The 17,853-nt window shown below is 38.0% G+C and overlaps 1 protein-coding gene across 2 annotated transcripts; it reads right to left on the bottom strand.

Moving 5' to 3' along the window:
* Window positions 1-774: 774 nt before the first annotated feature.
* On the bottom strand, window positions 775-17,841 carry si:ch211-154o6.3 (uncharacterized protein LOC563854 homolog). Of its 2 annotated transcripts, none has more exons than XM_047810842.1 (10): window positions 17,615-17,841; window positions 9,683-9,798; window positions 9,061-9,215; window positions 8,728-8,851; window positions 8,504-8,625; window positions 8,114-8,200; window positions 6,802-6,891; window positions 4,250-4,338; window positions 2,789-3,017; window positions 775-924 (listed from the first exon to the last, which is right to left on the bottom strand). In XM_047810842.1, the coding sequence occupies exons 1-10, from the start codon at window positions 17,702-17,704 to the stop codon at window positions 794-796; spliced, it is 1,233 nt and encodes a 410-aa protein (XP_047666798.1). In that variant the 5' UTR covers window positions 17,705-17,841; the 3' UTR covers window positions 775-793. The 2 variants fall into 2 exon arrangements, with proteins under 2 accessions (XP_047666798.1, XP_047666799.1); XM_047810843.1 differs by having other exon boundaries at window positions 8,728-8,827.
* Between the last annotated feature and the right edge of the window lie 12 nt (window positions 17,842-17,853).

The raw sequence follows: 17,853 nt of genomic DNA, 5'->3' as shown, positions 1-17,853 counted from the left end.
TCATATCCTCTCAGGGAGTTTTTCCTCAGCACCTTGCTCATTAAGGATAAATATGAATTTAAATGTCAGATATCATTTCTATTCTAAATTTTTTAATACATCTGTGAAGCTACCATGTGGAAATGTCCATTGATAAAAAGCTCTATACAAATAAAAATTCAATTGAATTACAATGAGATCATAGAAACCGTACAGATGAAGAATGTAAAAATGTTTCCTAGTCTGAAGAATCTTCAGTGAAACATGCAGATGGTAGGATCAGAATTTGGCAGCAACAGTTTGAATCCATGGACCCGACCTGGTTTATGTCTCCAGTCCAGCCTGGTGGAGGGGGTGTAATGGTGTGGTTTAATTGGTACACACTGGGACCCTTCACATCAATTGTTGGAACGCCACATCCTGTGTGAATTACGGTTTCAAATCCTGTGCATCTCTTTAAAACCATAAATCTCCAATATTTTAACGGCGTCTACCGTCTTAATGAACAATGTGGCAAAGTACAAGTCGTGTCAAACTGATCCGTGAACATTGACAGTGAGTTAACGAACTACCACTAGAACACTTTTGGGATGAATATGCAGCTGACAAATCTGCAGCAATTATGTTTGCTTGCCAAGCAAAAAAAAATGTTGCATTTGCAAATCTAATATTTAAAGTTTGTATAGAAAGCACTTCACAAAACAGCCATGTAATGAGAACATGACCGGTGTGTTTCTTAGACATTTAGCTGTGGCATGATAGATAATAATGTTAAACTGTTCAAATTAACATACGAAGTATATCAAGAGGATTCTCACTTACAGTTCAGAGTATTCTCTCCGCTGGTGAGGTCAAAGCATGAGGCAACTAGAAGCCCTGGTATTTGATTGACACAATCCGTGACACCAGCAGTACTGCTGTGATTGGTCAGTCGCCTCATTGTGCCTAAGAAAGATGAGAGAAGAAAATCAAACATATTATCAGTTGAAACTAAGCTCACAGATCGATCATATACTAAACGTAATGTAAATTAAGAACAAAATGGAGTCACTGTCTTGAGACTGGCATAATTTGTCTCTGTAGTATAAATGGTTTCTTAGCACTGCTAAGGGTTTTTATTTCTCCCCCATCTTTAATGTATCACTTCAAAACCACATGTGCTCCTGCAGCACATGAAATGATGAACTGGCATCATTACCACGCTTTGCCTTCTCAATTAGATCATCACATTACACTGCACACATTCCTGTGAGCAGCTCTGATTTATCTGGTAGTACTGTTTGCAGGTTTTGGAATAATATCATTCTACAGAAAAAATATTCCCCGATTCCAGAGAAAGGAGATTAAAAGGAAAGCCTCGTTGAAAAACCCTGCTGGCCTCGAGCAAAGAGCTTCCTTCTTTCTTTCTTTTCTCTGCCTGTGTTCTCTAAGCCACTGGCACTTACAGTGCATCAGATGTGGCATTGCTGAAAGCAAGCATCCAGAGCCATGACGCCTTCCATTAATAAATCCATTACATAGCCTTAGGTCAGGGAACAAACGTGGGTCTATTGTGGAGGACAAAATACTGAACGCAGCAGGATTCGGCCAGGCAGATTAAAAGAGGCCGTTTATGGAAGGAGATGCTAATGGGAAGCGTGTGAACTGAAAGCTTAACAGGATACTTACTGCAGCTCGTCTGACGATCCTCCAGTTATTTGGAATAAAACAAATATTATCCATTTAAACTGATACCTTAATGATAATACGAGCTGGCTTCTAATATCGCCGGAGAAGACGTGTGGCCCCGTTTTCAGCACATAAAACATTTTTTTTTTAGCATATTAATTCAGCTAGTCAGCTGCTGCAAACCTAGCAGGAAACATATGCAGTTATAATAAAAAGTCTAGATTAACTCCTTAAAATAAACACATTACAATGGTTATCTTTGACAATTTGTGCAGCACATATGCTTTAAACGAAGCACAGGTTTGCTAGCAGGCTAGTTTCTTAACTAGACAACATGCTAGTATGTGAAGCTGCTAGCATGATAAAGTAAACATTTACGTTAACAGTCATGTTTAGCTAGAGTAGTTAGCTACATACGCTCACCTGTGAACCAGGAGAGTGATGTTAAAATTTCATTTTTATTCAGTTATCTTCAAAATCTTATTTTATTGTGTTTATTGTCATTTTTATTTAAAGAAGGTTGTAGTTACCAGTTTCAATTATTAAAACGTTCCTGAAACCGTGTTAAGTAATCTTAGATAGAATTGCTGATGTGGTTTGTGACACTGTATGAGATGCTGTTATCTATTTAAAAAAAAAAAAAAAAGGACAAAGAGATGTCGCCGAGCTGAAAACTGTAGTGCCAGCAAGTTTGAAGTCAGAATCAGATTTTTCATCTCAGCAGACTCAGGTAGGAGGTACAGCAGATTTCCAGTGTTTGAAGGCATAATTGTATATTAGACATGATTCAGCTGATGATATAGCTCAAAAATGTGTGTTTTTTTTTTTTTTTATTACATGAACTTTTTCTGCTTGTTATTACATGCAAATTTGTGATGATGTAGGCATTCGGTTTGTACAGTGCTAACCTGAAGGCTATAAACTTCCCTTATGTTTTTAGCTCCTTTAGAATCATTTAAAGCTCAGCTTGGGATAACAGACATGTCTTAAAACGAGGGGAACCGTGTATATCACGTTTGGCCAAGGCACAACAGAAATCTCAGTTGTATATTAACGCAGTGTAAATGATACAAACAGTGTTGATTATCTACACTGTCTGTTGCACCGAGTGTGTGTAACATGTTATTCCTGGAGTTTAGACCTGTTTTCCAATTGAGCACACGGATAGTGGATCTTCCATTGGCCAGGAACGTGTGGTCGCCTCGGGCACTCAGTCTCAGCCTCCCAGTGACATCATCGATCCTGCTGCAGCCAGTCACCTCTGACCCCCAGTCCTGAATCTGGTTTAGTGGATTTGCTGCTCCATCACACACCTCCCATACACACACGCTCCCGTCGGTCGAGCCACTGAACACCAGAGGACCCTGAGACTGAGAAGACACAGAGATTACAATTACTACTACCACTACTATTACTGCTACTACTAATCTTACTAGATGTGCTACTTCTTCTACTACTGCTATTAATGCTACTAATACAGTTGCGTCTACTAGTAGTAGTCCTATTAGAGCTGCTACCACTACTATTGCTACTACTACTACTATTACACTTACTAGTACTCCTTCTAGATCTGCTACTTCTTGTATGAATGCTATTTATGCTACTAATACAATTACTTCTAACTCTGCTACTACCAAAGCTACTACTACTACTACGACTACTACTCCAACTAGAGCTGTTGCTTCTTCTACTACTGCTATTTATTCTACCAATACACTTACAGTACTTCTACTAATACGACTACTAATAACTACTGTTACTACTGCTACTCCTGTCTACTGTTTTTATTACTTCTGCTACTCCTGCTATTTCTGTTACTAGTGTGTCTATTAATACCGCTAGTTTTACTACAAAGAAACAGAAACGCTGTTGAATTCTCACAATAAATGAAACCTGTACACTCATTCAAGGTTGTGTTTGATCAAACAGAGCCTTGATGACTCTTTCCGAATAGCCTGGATGATTTCTACAAATTACTTCCAGCATTTCCACAGCCATGTAAATATGATGTGCAGCGTTTGCTACTGATTACATTTCATTTCTAACCACGACTTTCCTGAGCAAGGCCAAGTCAGGTCTAGTTTATTTAAATATATATACGGAATAACACTTTTGTTGAAAATGGATGAATTACAGATCAAATCACAGAGTGTATGTATTAATTCCAGCTCTCCTTCCATTAACCCTGCAGAGTAACTTTAGCATAATATCTTGATACCTAAAAGAATCCTGACCACAGTATGGGAAAGAAGATAAATACATTTTTTAAATGCACTTAAATTCACATTGTGTTTATTATTATTATTATTATTATTATTATTATTATTATTATTATTATTATTATTATTATTCAGTAGATAGTGGCTTTCACTTTCTGATGTATAAAAGACAAATAACAGTAATAATAAACACATCAAGCAAGACAGGGCTTGAACGTTTGGACAGTCTCAGAAGAATAGTATTCATATTTGGCTTTGGCATTGAAGCATGGAAGCTGAATATTAAAATGTGATAAAAATGTGATAAAATGTGCTGAGTTGATGCCACTTAAACACGGAGGCTTTGTGTTAGACAAGGCACTGTTGCCATGGCACCCACCCACCTGTAGTGTCGTGACAGCATCCAGGTGCACTTTGACTGATTGACGGTTCTCCTGAGAGATCCAGTCCCACACCTGCAGCTTCCCAGCATCTGTCACACAACCCCAGAGCCACTGCTGACTCATACGCAAATACTGACCGAGCATACACACAAAGCTATACACGCCCACTCATCTATACAATCTATGCAATCTCAGACACACATTCACATTATGCACAACTATACACACGTTCCATTCTCTACACACATTCAACTGTATACACACATTCCATTCTATACACTCATTCACCCACAACTATACACACATTCCATTCTATAAACTCATTCACCCACAACTATACACACATTCCATTCTATAAACTCATTCACCCACAACTATACACACATTCCATTCTATACACTCATTCACCCACAACTATACACACATTCCATTCTATAAACTCATTCACCCACAACTATACACACATTCCATTCTATACACTCATTCACCCACAACTATACACACATTCCATTCTATACACTCATTCACCCACAACTATACACACATTCCATTCTATACACTCATTTACTCCCAACTATACACACATTCCATTCTCTACACACATTCAACTGTATACACACATTCCATTCTATACACTCATTCACCCACAACTATACACACATTCCATTCTATAAACTCATTCACCCACAACTATACACACATTCCATTCTATAAACTCATTCACCCACAACTATACACACATTCCATTCTATAAACTCATTCACCCACAACTATACACACATTCCATTCTATACACTCATTCACCCACAACTATACACACATTCCATTCTATACACTCATTCACCCACAACTATACACACATTCCATTCTATACACTCATTCACCCACAACTATACACACATTCTATTCTATACACTCATTTACTCCCAACTATACACACATTCCATTCTCTACACACATTCAACTGTATACACACATTCCATTCTATACACTCATTCACCCACAACTATACACACATTCCATTCTATAAACTCATTCACCCACAACTATACACACATTCCATTCTATACACTCATTCACCCACAACTATACACACATTCCATTCTATACACTCATTCACCCACAACTATACACACATTCCATTCTATACACTCATTTACTCCCAACTATACACACATTCCATTCTCTACACACATTCAGCTGTATACACACATTCCATTCTATACACTCATTCACCCACAACTATACACACATTCCATTCTCTACACACATTCAACTATATACACACATTCCATTCTATACACTCATTTAATGTATATATATATACATATACATCCATATATTCAGACTGTATGTTCATATACACATATATACATACTATCTTCCCCTTTAAACACACCAACTCATTAAATACACTGATTCATATGTATAACCCTGTTCCCAAATACGCCAATCAGCTAGAACATTAAAACCATCTGCAAAGTATTGTGCCGATCTAAAAAGTTCTAAACCAAAACAGTGTAAACAGTTCCAAACTAAAACAGTTCTAGCCATCAAGGCATGGACTCCACAAGTCTTTAGCAGCAGATCCTTTAATTCCTGTAAGTTGCGATGTGGCACTTCCATGGATCAGACTTGTTTGTCCAGCAAATCCCACAGATGCTCGATCAGACTGAGATCTGAGAAATTTGGAGGCCAGGACAAACCAAGAACTCTTTGTCATGTTCCTCAAACCATACCTGAACTGTTTTTTGCACTGTGGCACGGAGTGTTATCCTGCTGCAAGAGCAATGTCGTTAGGGGATACTGTTACCATGAAGCAGTGTACATGGTCTGCAACAATGTTTAGGTAGGTGGTACGTGTCAAAGTAACATCCACATGAATGCCAGAAGCCAAGCTTTCCTAGCAGAACATTGCCCAGAGCATAGTCACTCTGCCTGGTTTGTGTACACGTTTGTGTACACACACAGCAAGCTATGATACACCGTGTGTTCTGACACCTTTCTATAATAGCCAGCAGTCACTTTCTCAGCAATTTGTGCTATAGTAGCTCACCTGTGGGGTTGGAACAGACGGGCTAGACGTTATCCCTCTCTGCTTCAGTGAGATTTTTGAGCTCATGACCCTGTGGATGTTCTTTCTTGCAGCTGTTTTTGTAGGTACTAACCACTGCATACCGGAAACACCCCAAATGACCTGCTACTATTACGAAGCTCTGACTCTTTCATCTAGCCATCGCAATTCGGCTCTTGTCGACATTGCTCAGATCCTTAAACTTGCAGATTTTTCCTGCTCCTGAACTGCTTCCTGCTGGATACTTGAGACTTGAGCTTCACTTGCTGTCTAATAGAACCCACCGCTTGCCAGGTGCCATTGTAACAAGATAATCGACGGTACTCACTTCACCTGTCAGCGGTTTTAATATTATGGCCGATCGGCGAATATATTGTTTCTTAATAGCAATATGCATGTACAGATTCTCACACACGGTTCTCCCGCTACACACATCACACTTCTATACACTCTCACATACAGTATAAAGCACTCTCACCTGAGCCTGTCACAATGTAGCCCTTCCACTCCGCTATAAAGCACAGGCTTGTGACTGCATTGTAAGTGTAGATTGATTTCACACACTGGCCTGGCAAGGAGACAGACACACAGCAGGTTATGATTCATATTTCATTTAGATATACAGTATATATATATATACATACATAGATAGATATTTATCACTGTCGACTGTAAATACATCTGGTCTTAATTTACTACACAGGCATTAAGGATATGCAAGTGCTTTCGAAATGAACCGTTTTAACCGTCGGAACATTCCAGCACTGACATTAATACCCAGACATTCATTAACTCGCACGTCAATGTGAAGGAAAAAAAAAGACTCCATCTGTCAATATTTCGATAAAAACAGCAGCACAGATGTTGTGTGTATGTATAGAAGAAGCCACGTCCAGAGTCAGCGTTCTTTACTTCCACATGCTGCTTGATAAAAGGCTTAATAAGAACATTTCCGATGGCATTCAGTGTTAGTATTAGATGTCTTAAATGGAGTTAGATAGAAGATCGGCTACCTTGGGCTGACAGATAAGTCTATTCATTTCTGTGTCTACACTAGTTTTGCAAATCTAATGGAATATAGTTCAACGGTTTATTTAAATATGACGTGGAAATTTCCGTAGTGAAATTTTATTAGGAACTTCATCAGCATCACTACCGTGAATTGTTCTAATGCTCCAGTGTTATTTGTATGTATCTTGTTTGCGAATCAAAATGCTTTGCACCCTCTGTGGCAGCTCTGTGGTAGTTTGAACTTTTTTATAAACCGATTCCGACTCCACGTTAAAGCTACAGGCTGCACATTTTTAAATTTCTGTTCCTAATTTCAATTTATTACTCTTAAGTCGATCAAACTTTCTAAATAAACCCATGTGCCGCCACCCACGGGAGGAACGTTTCACAGCGGTGGATAATAATAACTGATTATGCCCTATTAAAAAAATGCCCTTTCATCCCGTTTCCAATCAGTTAAACAAATATCTATTCATTAACTTCAACAGAAACCCGAATGCTAAACATGAGGCAGAAGCCACATCCCTAACAGGCAGATGTTAGCATACAATTTTCATATCGTAATAACTTCATAACATCATGAAAACAATGTATCAATAATAATAATAATAATAATAATAATAATAATAATAATAATAATAATAAAAAAGACAAAACAAAACAAAAACATGATCTAGTGTGTAACCAGGCAACTGTTGAGTGCATGGGAGGTATGATTCATGTGGAGATCGAGGTCCGGATTTATCGATGGGATTAAGAACGGTGAGAGCGTGACTCACCAGAGCTCAGAGTCCATATCCGTACACAGCAGTCGGTGGAGCCACTTATGATAAACCTTTCCTTCTCAGACAGATGCAGAGCAGATGCTAGAGAGCGAGACATAGTGACATACAGAGATAGAGAGAGAGAGAGAGAGAGAGAGAGAGAGAGAGAGAGAGAGAGAGAGAGAGAGAGAGAGAGAGAGAGAGAGAGAGAATGGGCAATTTGCCAAAGAGCACGATTAAATAAAGAAAATGGAAAAAAATGTTCATTGTATGGGGTTATAATAAAGGAGAAAGGTAAACATCAATTATAATTTTATGTGTGTATGTAGGCCTCTGTGTGTGTGTGTGTGTGTGTGTGTGTGTGTGTGTGTGTGTGTGTGTGTGTGTGTGTGTGTGTGTGTGTACCTAATTTCCTGCAGTATTCTGCAGGTGGTGTACTAAGACATGTGACGCCACCGCTGTGACCTCCGAGATTGCGCTGCTCTGTTGCCGTGGGAACGTGCCACACCTTCACCGTGGTATCACGACTTGGAAAGGATATAGCATTAAGCTGTGATTTCAAACTCTTTTCAAGTGACAAATCCTATAAATTTACTCGTGGACTAAAAAAAAAAAAAAACTTCCAGTACCTTCCAGAAATCACGAGGTTGTCCACGGCAGCTACGCAAGTGATGATGTCACTGTGACCTTTTAGAGTCCTGAGGCGAAACTTGGCCTTTTCCCACAATGCTTTAAGAGATGAAAATTCAGCATCTGGAACCAAAATATGGATGCTAGTATCCAGTATTAATGATGCCTGAATTTTTTTAGTATAGAACAATGGAATTAAAAAATAAATAAATAAATAAATAAATAAATAAATAAATAAAATCACATGGTAGAATTGAAAACGGACACATCAGAGTGAGAGATGAGGTGCTTTCATATGTATGAGCAGGAATGAATAGAGCAGTGTGTTTGACCTGAGTCTGGGAGCTTCTGCCTTTGTCCTCCACCCTCTCTCTCTTTTATCTCCCGCTCAGCTCCACTTTTTGTCTTATCCTCTGTCTCCTGGTGGTCTTCACGTGCTAGCTTCACCGCCGGAGTGTGATCAGCGTGATGCTCGGTTCCGCTCTCTCTGTGGCCGGCAAATAGAATAAAACAACATTCAGTCATTCATTCATCTTCACTCATCTTCATTCATGTCCTGGGATCAGTGCGCATGAGGCATGAATGCACAAAGGATGAGAAGCCAGACTATTACAGAACATTACATTCAGGCATGGAAGGTCAGAAACCTGTGGGTGTTGGTGTGTGTGTGTGTGTGTGTGTGTGTGTGTGTGTGTGTGTGTGTGTGTGTGTGTATGTGTGTGTCCTTTAGATAACTTTGTCAGAAGACACATCACAACATATAGGGAGTAAGACTCTGTGGACCACCAATAAAACTTTTCAGAGAAGAAATAGCTGTGGGCATCAGGAAGTACAATTCACACACTTTTGTCTTAAACACATACACACACACACACACACACACACACACACACACACACACACACACACACACACACACACACACACACACACTTCTGTCTTTCTCACACTTACACTTGTCTTTTCATTTTATCCCCCTTTTCGCCCACAATATATTGGGTTTGCTGCAGGCCAGAAAGTTGCAGCAGGAGCTCAGCCAATCTGCTGCGAAGCTCTGCCTTCTTTGAGACCTGAGAGATGAACAGAAAGAAAGAAAGAAAGAAAGAAAGAAAGAAAGAAAGAAAGAAAGAAAGAAAGAAAGAAAGAAAGAAAGAATTCTATTATCAGTATGCCAATTAAGTTGAATGAGAATCAAGCAACAAAAAACAATTCTCATGGCTGCAGATCTTATGCTGCACTGAAATATTAAAAAACACTAAATACACTCAGTGTCCACTTTATTAGGAAAACCCATATGCCTGCAAAAGAAAAACTATCTCAGTGACATGAGCAATATGGTTTGAGAATTTCAGGAACTGTTGATTTCGTGAGATTTACTCTGTAGAGTTTACACAGAATGGCGAAAAAAACAAAAAACTTCACACAAGCAGCTCTGTGGGTGTGTGGTGAGAGAGGAGAGAACTCAGAGGAGAAAAGCCAAAGCTGTGGCTTCTTTCTGAGCCGATAGCCATGGAACCCCAGGCATTCTTCTGCTGTTGTAGCCTCTTTAAGGTTTGATAAGTTCTGAGATGCTTCTGAGATGCGTTGAGAACTACAGTTGTCAAATGTTCAAACACATTATTGTCACGGTGTGTAAAAATGTGCAGGAACGGAGGTGTAAGGATGGATGTGAAATATCTCATCACAAATATGTCATACCTAATGTCAAACATTAAAGCTACTGTATGTGATTTTTCCACTTTGACATGGGTTTGCAATCACAGGCATTTTTTTTTTTTTTTGTATTTTTGCATATAAACTGTGTATGAATCACAGAATATACGGGGTAAAGCAATGGCCAATAAATGTGCACCTCTAAGCTTCTGGATATCATGATGAATTTCTGAACATTTAAAGGCGCGCTGCACAAGTTGATCGGTATCACGATCTGATATCCATACTGTTATCTATTTTGTGCAGAAAATAATTTGCAACAGTACCATCAATCATGTCTATCTGTATCTTTAAGATCATCATGCTCATGGTGTGACTTGGGTACCAAAGTTTCTCGAAGAAACGTTACAAAACTAAACCAGGAACCAGCACTAACTGAACAGTGTCAAGAACGTGGTCTGTGTTCTTATTACGGCTTATCTCTGTTTCTCGTACATTATAAATCATCACAGCTGACCGTTGCTTGCTTGACTGACATCACTGACATTTTAAACATTGCTGGACGCCCCATAAGAGAGACTCCGTACTCAATTTCTTGCAGAGATTGAGCACCTTAGAGGTTTCTGCCATCATGTTGTGCAGTGCCTTTGGCTGAACCTGCTTTAATCTGAAGTAGATGTCTCCTGGGCTGTATAATCAAGCACTAAAAATGTAAACACAGTCCAGCTGCGTTAACAAAAAAAAAAAAAGGAATCTTCTCTTAATGCTCCTACGTGACTTTAATAATTTGGTTGTGTGCACAAGCATATGAGTGTAGGCTAGAACCAAGGAGTGCACGTCTGATTAAATCAGCCTGGAATTACAGCAGAGTTGCTGATATGTAAAGAATAAATCATGACAGACTGCTATAGGAAATGAACCCAAACAGTTACCTCCCTGAAAAATGGCATATAAGTCCTAACGTGTTTTATTCCTCTTACGCCACAGGGAATCGTAAATTCTAATTCGTTCACATGTGATGTGATGAAATGTGACACTTTTAAAAGTTTATAGTTCCATCTAGAAGTTTGTGGAATGTCCACAAGCAAGAAAAAAGCTCCTGTTATCGATTGCTTTATAGCAGCTACAGTCTCAGGACAAGGTTATTTCTTTTGTTTATCTTGGAAACGTACAACAAAAGCAGAATTGCAAAAGAAAGTGAAATATTTCATATTTATTTTATTTAAATATAAAAAAGTCTGATCTGTCAAAATTCTCATATTTAGCTTCTGACCTTAAATTAAATTTTCAGTGTAATAAAAAATATATATATGGTTGTTCCTATACTTTTGGAGGGCTGTGTTTAAGCAGTAAATCCCTTATTAAGTCGATAAGACAAAAAAACAAACAGCACCTAGAGCCAATGAGCACGATTGTAAACTATAAGACTATAAACATGCATCATTTCTGTACTGAAGATCATCCAGTAGCAGAAAACTTGCTGACTTTTACAAACTCCTTCCTTAAACGTTTAATAAATGTCTCCATACAGAAAACCTCACCTCAAAATGACTTCTTTTTTTTTTTTTTTTTTTTTAATCCAGGCATTGTTAGGTCTAGATTAGGTGGAGCGTCCGTCTTACAAATCCACAAACAATAAGGTTTTAGAACAAGCGCATTCATACCGTATAAACCTGGAAATTGTGGTACAGCTGGAACATAAATGCTGCTGAAAATATGAGAAAATGCTGCTGTTCTGGAAAATGAATACGCAGCCTTTTCAATCGGAAAATTGAACAGAATGTTAGAGCTACATGAGTGGTAAAGACACCCGATCAGAAACAGCAATCACTTTATATACCTCATATGTACTTCACATACGTTGTCCAATCACAGAAACGACGTGTGACACATAAACAGTAGTTTAAAAGTTTTATCCCTTTGGCTTTTGTCTTTGTTTTTCTTTCCTTTGTGTGTCCCATGAGGCTTAAAACAGCTAATAAAGAATTATGTGGTGACATTTTTTTTCTCATTTACGTGAAAGTGCAAGACGAGTTATTATTTAAAGCATCTGTAAGCGGATTTTATCAAATCATGGTTGTAAGAAGGATGAACGCAGGATTAATAACGTATAGTGTGAGACGTGAGATCACGAAGAACCAGGGTTAACGGCATCAGAAGTGTGAAACGTGAAACACGATAACCCAGGATAATGTTCACTGGAGTTTCCGATCACTTAGAGTGAAATATCTTAAGAATGAAATTGCTTTGGATAAAATAATCTGCCAGTTTAATTCATACAGATTTTGTATTTTTTTTTTTTTTTTAAAGCAAGTTTTATGAGCAAGTGACCACGAAAAAAAAGCTGAGAATTTCTTGCCGGTATTTCAGACTAAAAAATAAATAAATACTGCGGTCACTGAAAAGCTGTGATATTGTTTAGACAGAGACAAATGACCCATGTCCAAGATTATCTTCTGGGAACATGATGCAGCTGCTACTGTTGGCATACAATATGTGTCCATATATTTGGGATCCAGTAGGAAAAGTTAGCAGTAAGAACTTTTTATTATGGTTTTCTGGCAAGTGCTTTCTCTTGGTCAGATACATGAGGCCATGAATTTAATGGTAGGTCATGTATTTATTAGTATGTTATTACAATACCATTTTAATATGCTTTCCGTTTAGTAACGTAACGTAACGTAACGTAAGAGTAACATATTTTAACAACCCAACAACCCCTTGAAAAACCATTGAACAACACAATTTGGCTGGAAAGAAAAAACCCCGAAACATTCATTCATTCATTCATTCATTCATTTTCTACCGCTTATCCGAACTACCTCGGGTCACGGGGAGCCTGTGCCTATCTCAGGCGTCATCGGGCATCAAGGCAGGATACACCCTGGACGGAGTGCCATCCCATGGCAGGGCACACACACACTCTCATTCACTCACACACACTACGGACAATTTTCCAGAGATACCAATCAACCTACCATGCATGTCTTTGGACCGGGAGAGGAAACCGGAGTACCCGGAGGAACCCCCCGAGGCACGGGGAGAACATGCAAACTCCACACACACAAGGCGGAGGCGGGAATCGAACCCCCAACCCTGGAGGTGTGAGGCGAACGTGCTAACCACTAAGCCACCGTGCCCCCTGTATCAAATACTATTTCCCTCAAATGCTCAAACATCTACCACTGCGCTATATAAATAAGGATATAATAATCTCTTAAACACGTTGAGCGTCTTAAACACATCTGCACACATTTGCTTTATATAGTATGTGTCATTTACTTCTTACTTCTGTGTTGTTTCCTGTAGGTCTGTGTTTTATGTCCTCTAGGAACGCTGTTAAGTTTTTTTTTCGGTGTACTGCGTCAGGTATACGGTTGAAATGACAATTAAAGGTTCTTGACTTGACGTTCTTGACTCGGCAGTATGTTAACGCAGAGTTTTTCAAACAAATCGATTCGGTTTTATGTTATTATAGAAATTCTATTCGGTTATTGAGTTGCACAATTTTTGGAAGTACATTACATATACATTCATAGCATTTGGTAGATACCTTTATTCAGGGCAACTTACATTTATCGCATTTATACAGCTGAGCAGTTGAGGGATAAGGGCCTTGCTCAAGGGCCCAGCACTCAGTGACAGCTTGACGGTGCTGGGATTTAAACTCATAACCTTCTGATCCTTCTGAACGCCTTAACCACTTAGCTACTATATACTGTATGTTGTTATCCGATATATTTACTAGGTTATACGTAGGTTTCGTTCCCATTTATGGTATATTATGTGTTCGTTGTGCATGTAAGTCTTGTGAATCGTCTCATGTTAAGTCTTAGTCCTCTCTGTTGCTCTTCTGTTGTAGGGGTTCTGACACCAACTTTCTCTACTCTGTATTCTACAATGTAAAAGATCGCTTTCTGCTTTAAATAAATAAATAAACTCATTTTGAAGATAACCTTTGAAAATAACACAAGTATTCAAGATATGAATATTAAAATTTTTTATAACAATTGTATTTAAAGAGAAGAAAAAAGGTCACATATCGTAATCGGCTAATCTTGTTGTGTACTATACAGCGTTCCGTAGAGAAAAAGGCTGAAGAGTTTATAGAAGCGTTTCCTGATAGAGTTTATATCAATTTGTATTCATTATTTATTATACATCAATCTTATTCAAACAGCCTAGTGGGAGAGATAAGAGACCGTGACATGAATACATAAGCATTCGAGCAATCGCTGTCTGTGAGACATACGTACAGTATGCCCGTGCCGGGATGTTGATATTCAACCTACCGAAGGTGCTGCAGATAAACGGCATGTAAACGATTATTACTGTGAAAATTAAATGCTGATTATGGACTATCCAGTCCTGTGCATTGCTTCATCAGAAGGCAATGATCTAGATAAACACTGAAATATTATTGTGTTATCAGTTTTGGACACAAGTCGACGTTTAAAAGGTTTCCTCCTTTACCGACATTTCACCAGATCCATCCAGAGACAGGTGGGATCTAGATCGAAGCGTGGGAGCGCCAAACTGCTCTAAGCACAGAATTTAAAGTACCAGACGTAATCAGTGCTAATTAATTTGCATAACCGAGCAATGATTCACGCAGGCTTTGTCACAGACTAAATCACTGTCATAGCTCCACCTTGTGTACTTCCAAGAGAAATAAAAAAATGTTTAGAAATCTGTTGCTTTATCACTTCACTAACACAGTGGTCAAGGGAATGTAAGGGAAGCCACCGGGTCTCCTCATTTCTCAGTTTGCATTAGCGTTTTAAGAAGTAGCCCATAAACAGAGCTTAAAAAGAAACCTTTAAACTCTAAGTGCTCTTCAGGGAGGTGAAAATGAATCGGCGTAATAACTGTTCTTCTGCAACTCTGTGTCCATGGAGACCATTGAGATGTTGTTGTTGGTTTTTTTTGTACTTCTGCCTCCAGTTTTTTTTTTTAGATAATGTTACAGAATGTAGATTTACAGGAGTAATAATACAGCCAAATGTGGTTGTACTCCTTCAGTAAACACAGTGCATATAAGCTAAATCAAGTCAGCGACTTCCAGGAAGCACAGAGCATGTACAGAAAAAGACAGTCGCACAGTCTTACTGAGCCTTAGCCTAAGAAGAAAAGAATTTAGCTGAGAATGCGATCATTTTTTAGGAGTAAATTATTGTGCATGGACCAGACTTTCTCCTGCTCAGGATGTCCATTTTTTTGTTATTCTACAAAAATACAACATATATATATACACATACACACTAATAAAAAAGAAATCTTGTTCAATATGATCCTTTTACAAGTCGGTTATCTAGTGTCCACTTGGCTGACATCTCCTTTGCTGTGTACTCATGCTAAAAGTGTCAAGTGCCCCCCCAAAAAGTTTATCTAAGTTTATCTATCCTGTGTCACTTTACAGATAATTTGACATCAGTAGCATCTCTAATGATCATAGTGTAACCGTATTTACGTACATCTAAACGACCATAGTGCAACCGGATTTGCATCTCTGATGAATATAGTGTGACTGTATTTTCATCTCTGCCCGTGACCAGAGAATAGTTCGGATAAGCGGTAGAAAATTAACGAATGGATGAATGAACATAGTGTTACATTAGTTACATCTCTAATGAACATAGTGCAAACGAATGTACATCTCTAATAATCATAGCGGAACCGTATTTGCATCTCTAATTAGCATACATCTATACTAAACTTACTGTAACTGTATTTACTTATCTAATAAACATAGTGACTGGATTTACATCTATACTAAACTTACTGTAACTGTATTTACATATCTAATGAACAACAGTGTAACTGTGTTTGGATCTCTATTGACCACTGCGTAACCAGACTTACGTCTCCAATGAACATGGTTTTACCATATTTACATCTCTACTAAACATAGTGTAACTGTATTCACATATTTATGAATATAATGAACATATATAACTATATACTTGTCTAATTGCTAAGTCGATCATTCATTGATTTTAGTTGATTTTATGACCTAAAAAACGTCATCTAATTTGCCTGACAGAAAGCGAGGATGTTCTGCAAGTCCCAGTTCGAGAGCATGCGACATAAGGAAAAAGAGAAAGGGCTTCCAGGCAGTGTCGGATAATATCACTGCAGAGTAATACTGCATCTCCCATTTAATGGTGCAGAAAATCATTTCCTAAAAGTTATTACTATTTTTGAGCTAAAACACACACTAGTGTACTCTGATGTTAAATCACAGAGAATAAGTAAACAGTGTATGTGGATCTGTGCGACAAACGCAGCAAGACATTTTGTTATCTTTTATCTCTAGCTTCTTCATAGAATGTCAGAAACAGTCATTGATCACAATCACATCAATTTTAGCTCAGAATTTGTGATTAATTCACAGCATGTTAGTAAAAAGAAAAGGATTTGAAACATTCTGGGCATATATTAAATTTGCAAAAATGAATTTAAAAAATGCTAAAAGATTTAAAAATGATTATATGTATATGTATATTATATTGATATGAAGATATGAAGCTTGTACACCCTGTATGATACTTACACGAATAATAAACTAATGCATTATTATTTTATTACGAATAACAAGGTTGTGCATCTTTTAGCTTATTAATATTTTGTGCTTTTTTAAATTATTATTATTATTTTACTTGAACATTACTCATTTTAAAACTTATACTATAAATATTATTTGGCCATTAAATAGAAGACAATGTGGTAAACAGGTAATATGAGACGACCCCCTGGGGAAAGGGGGGGGGGGTTCAGTTCAAGAAGGATTAAAACTCATCTGATCCTCAGGGTCACTTCTACTTAATAGCTCTTAATAAAATAAATGCCGGGTTGTAGCCTTTTAGTCTATATAGAATATTTAAATATATATATATATATATATATATATATATATATATATATATATATATCTTATATTCAGGGATTTGTATCTCTGCAGTAAATCTTTCTTGTGGTCATGTAACACAGCTTTGCATAGTTTCTTGATTTGATGATGTGTTGTTATTGTTTTTCTTTACTACATCAGTGACAGTAAACCCTTCTTTACGCCTTACATATGCATACAGTGATGATTATAAATTCATTAGGGAATTGCTTATTTAATATAGGAGACCAGGAGGCTCTTCTGTAGGCATTAAGCTCATACATACACATCACTGTGCATGAGTACATCATCGGATCCAAGACAAATGCTCGGTTTGACTTGTCTACCTTCACTGCTTCTTCTGAAGTGAGAGAAACTTTAAGCTCCAGGTTCTCAATCTGCCTCAATTTCTTCTGCAGCTTCCTGACTTCCCCCATTTGGACACCTCCGACACTTCGGTCCTTTTAAACCCCCAGATGAGAAGTCAGTGTTTTACTGGATTTACATATGGAGTGATATTTCTATTTCCTTGTGGAGGGACTCAAGTGTAAACGTGGAACGACAAAACGGAAGTCAACATAGAATC

Source organism: Tachysurus fulvidraco, chromosome 3 (genome assembly GCF_022655615.1).
Source record: "Tachysurus fulvidraco isolate hzauxx_2018 chromosome 3, HZAU_PFXX_2.0, whole genome shotgun sequence".
NCBI classification, from domain to species: domain Eukaryota; kingdom Metazoa; phylum Chordata; class Actinopteri; order Siluriformes; family Bagridae; genus Tachysurus; species Tachysurus fulvidraco.
This window is presented reverse-complemented; position numbering and strand designations above follow the sequence as displayed.

Excerpts from the sequence above, each read along its gene's own strand:
- si:ch211-154o6.3 (XM_047810842.1), bottom strand. The coding sequence starts at position 17,704 with ATGGGGGAAGTCAGGAAGCTGCAGAAGAAATTGAGGCAGATTGAGAAC. Across the intron at positions 6,892-8,113 it reads GATATGGACTCTGAGCTCTG|GCCAGTGTGTGAAATCAATC; the intron begins GTGAGTCACGCT and ends TCTCCTTGCCAG. Across the intron at positions 4,339-6,801 it reads CTACATTGTGACAGGCTCAG|ATGCTGGGAAGCTGCAGGTG; the intron begins GTGAGAGTGCTT and ends GTTGTGTGACAG.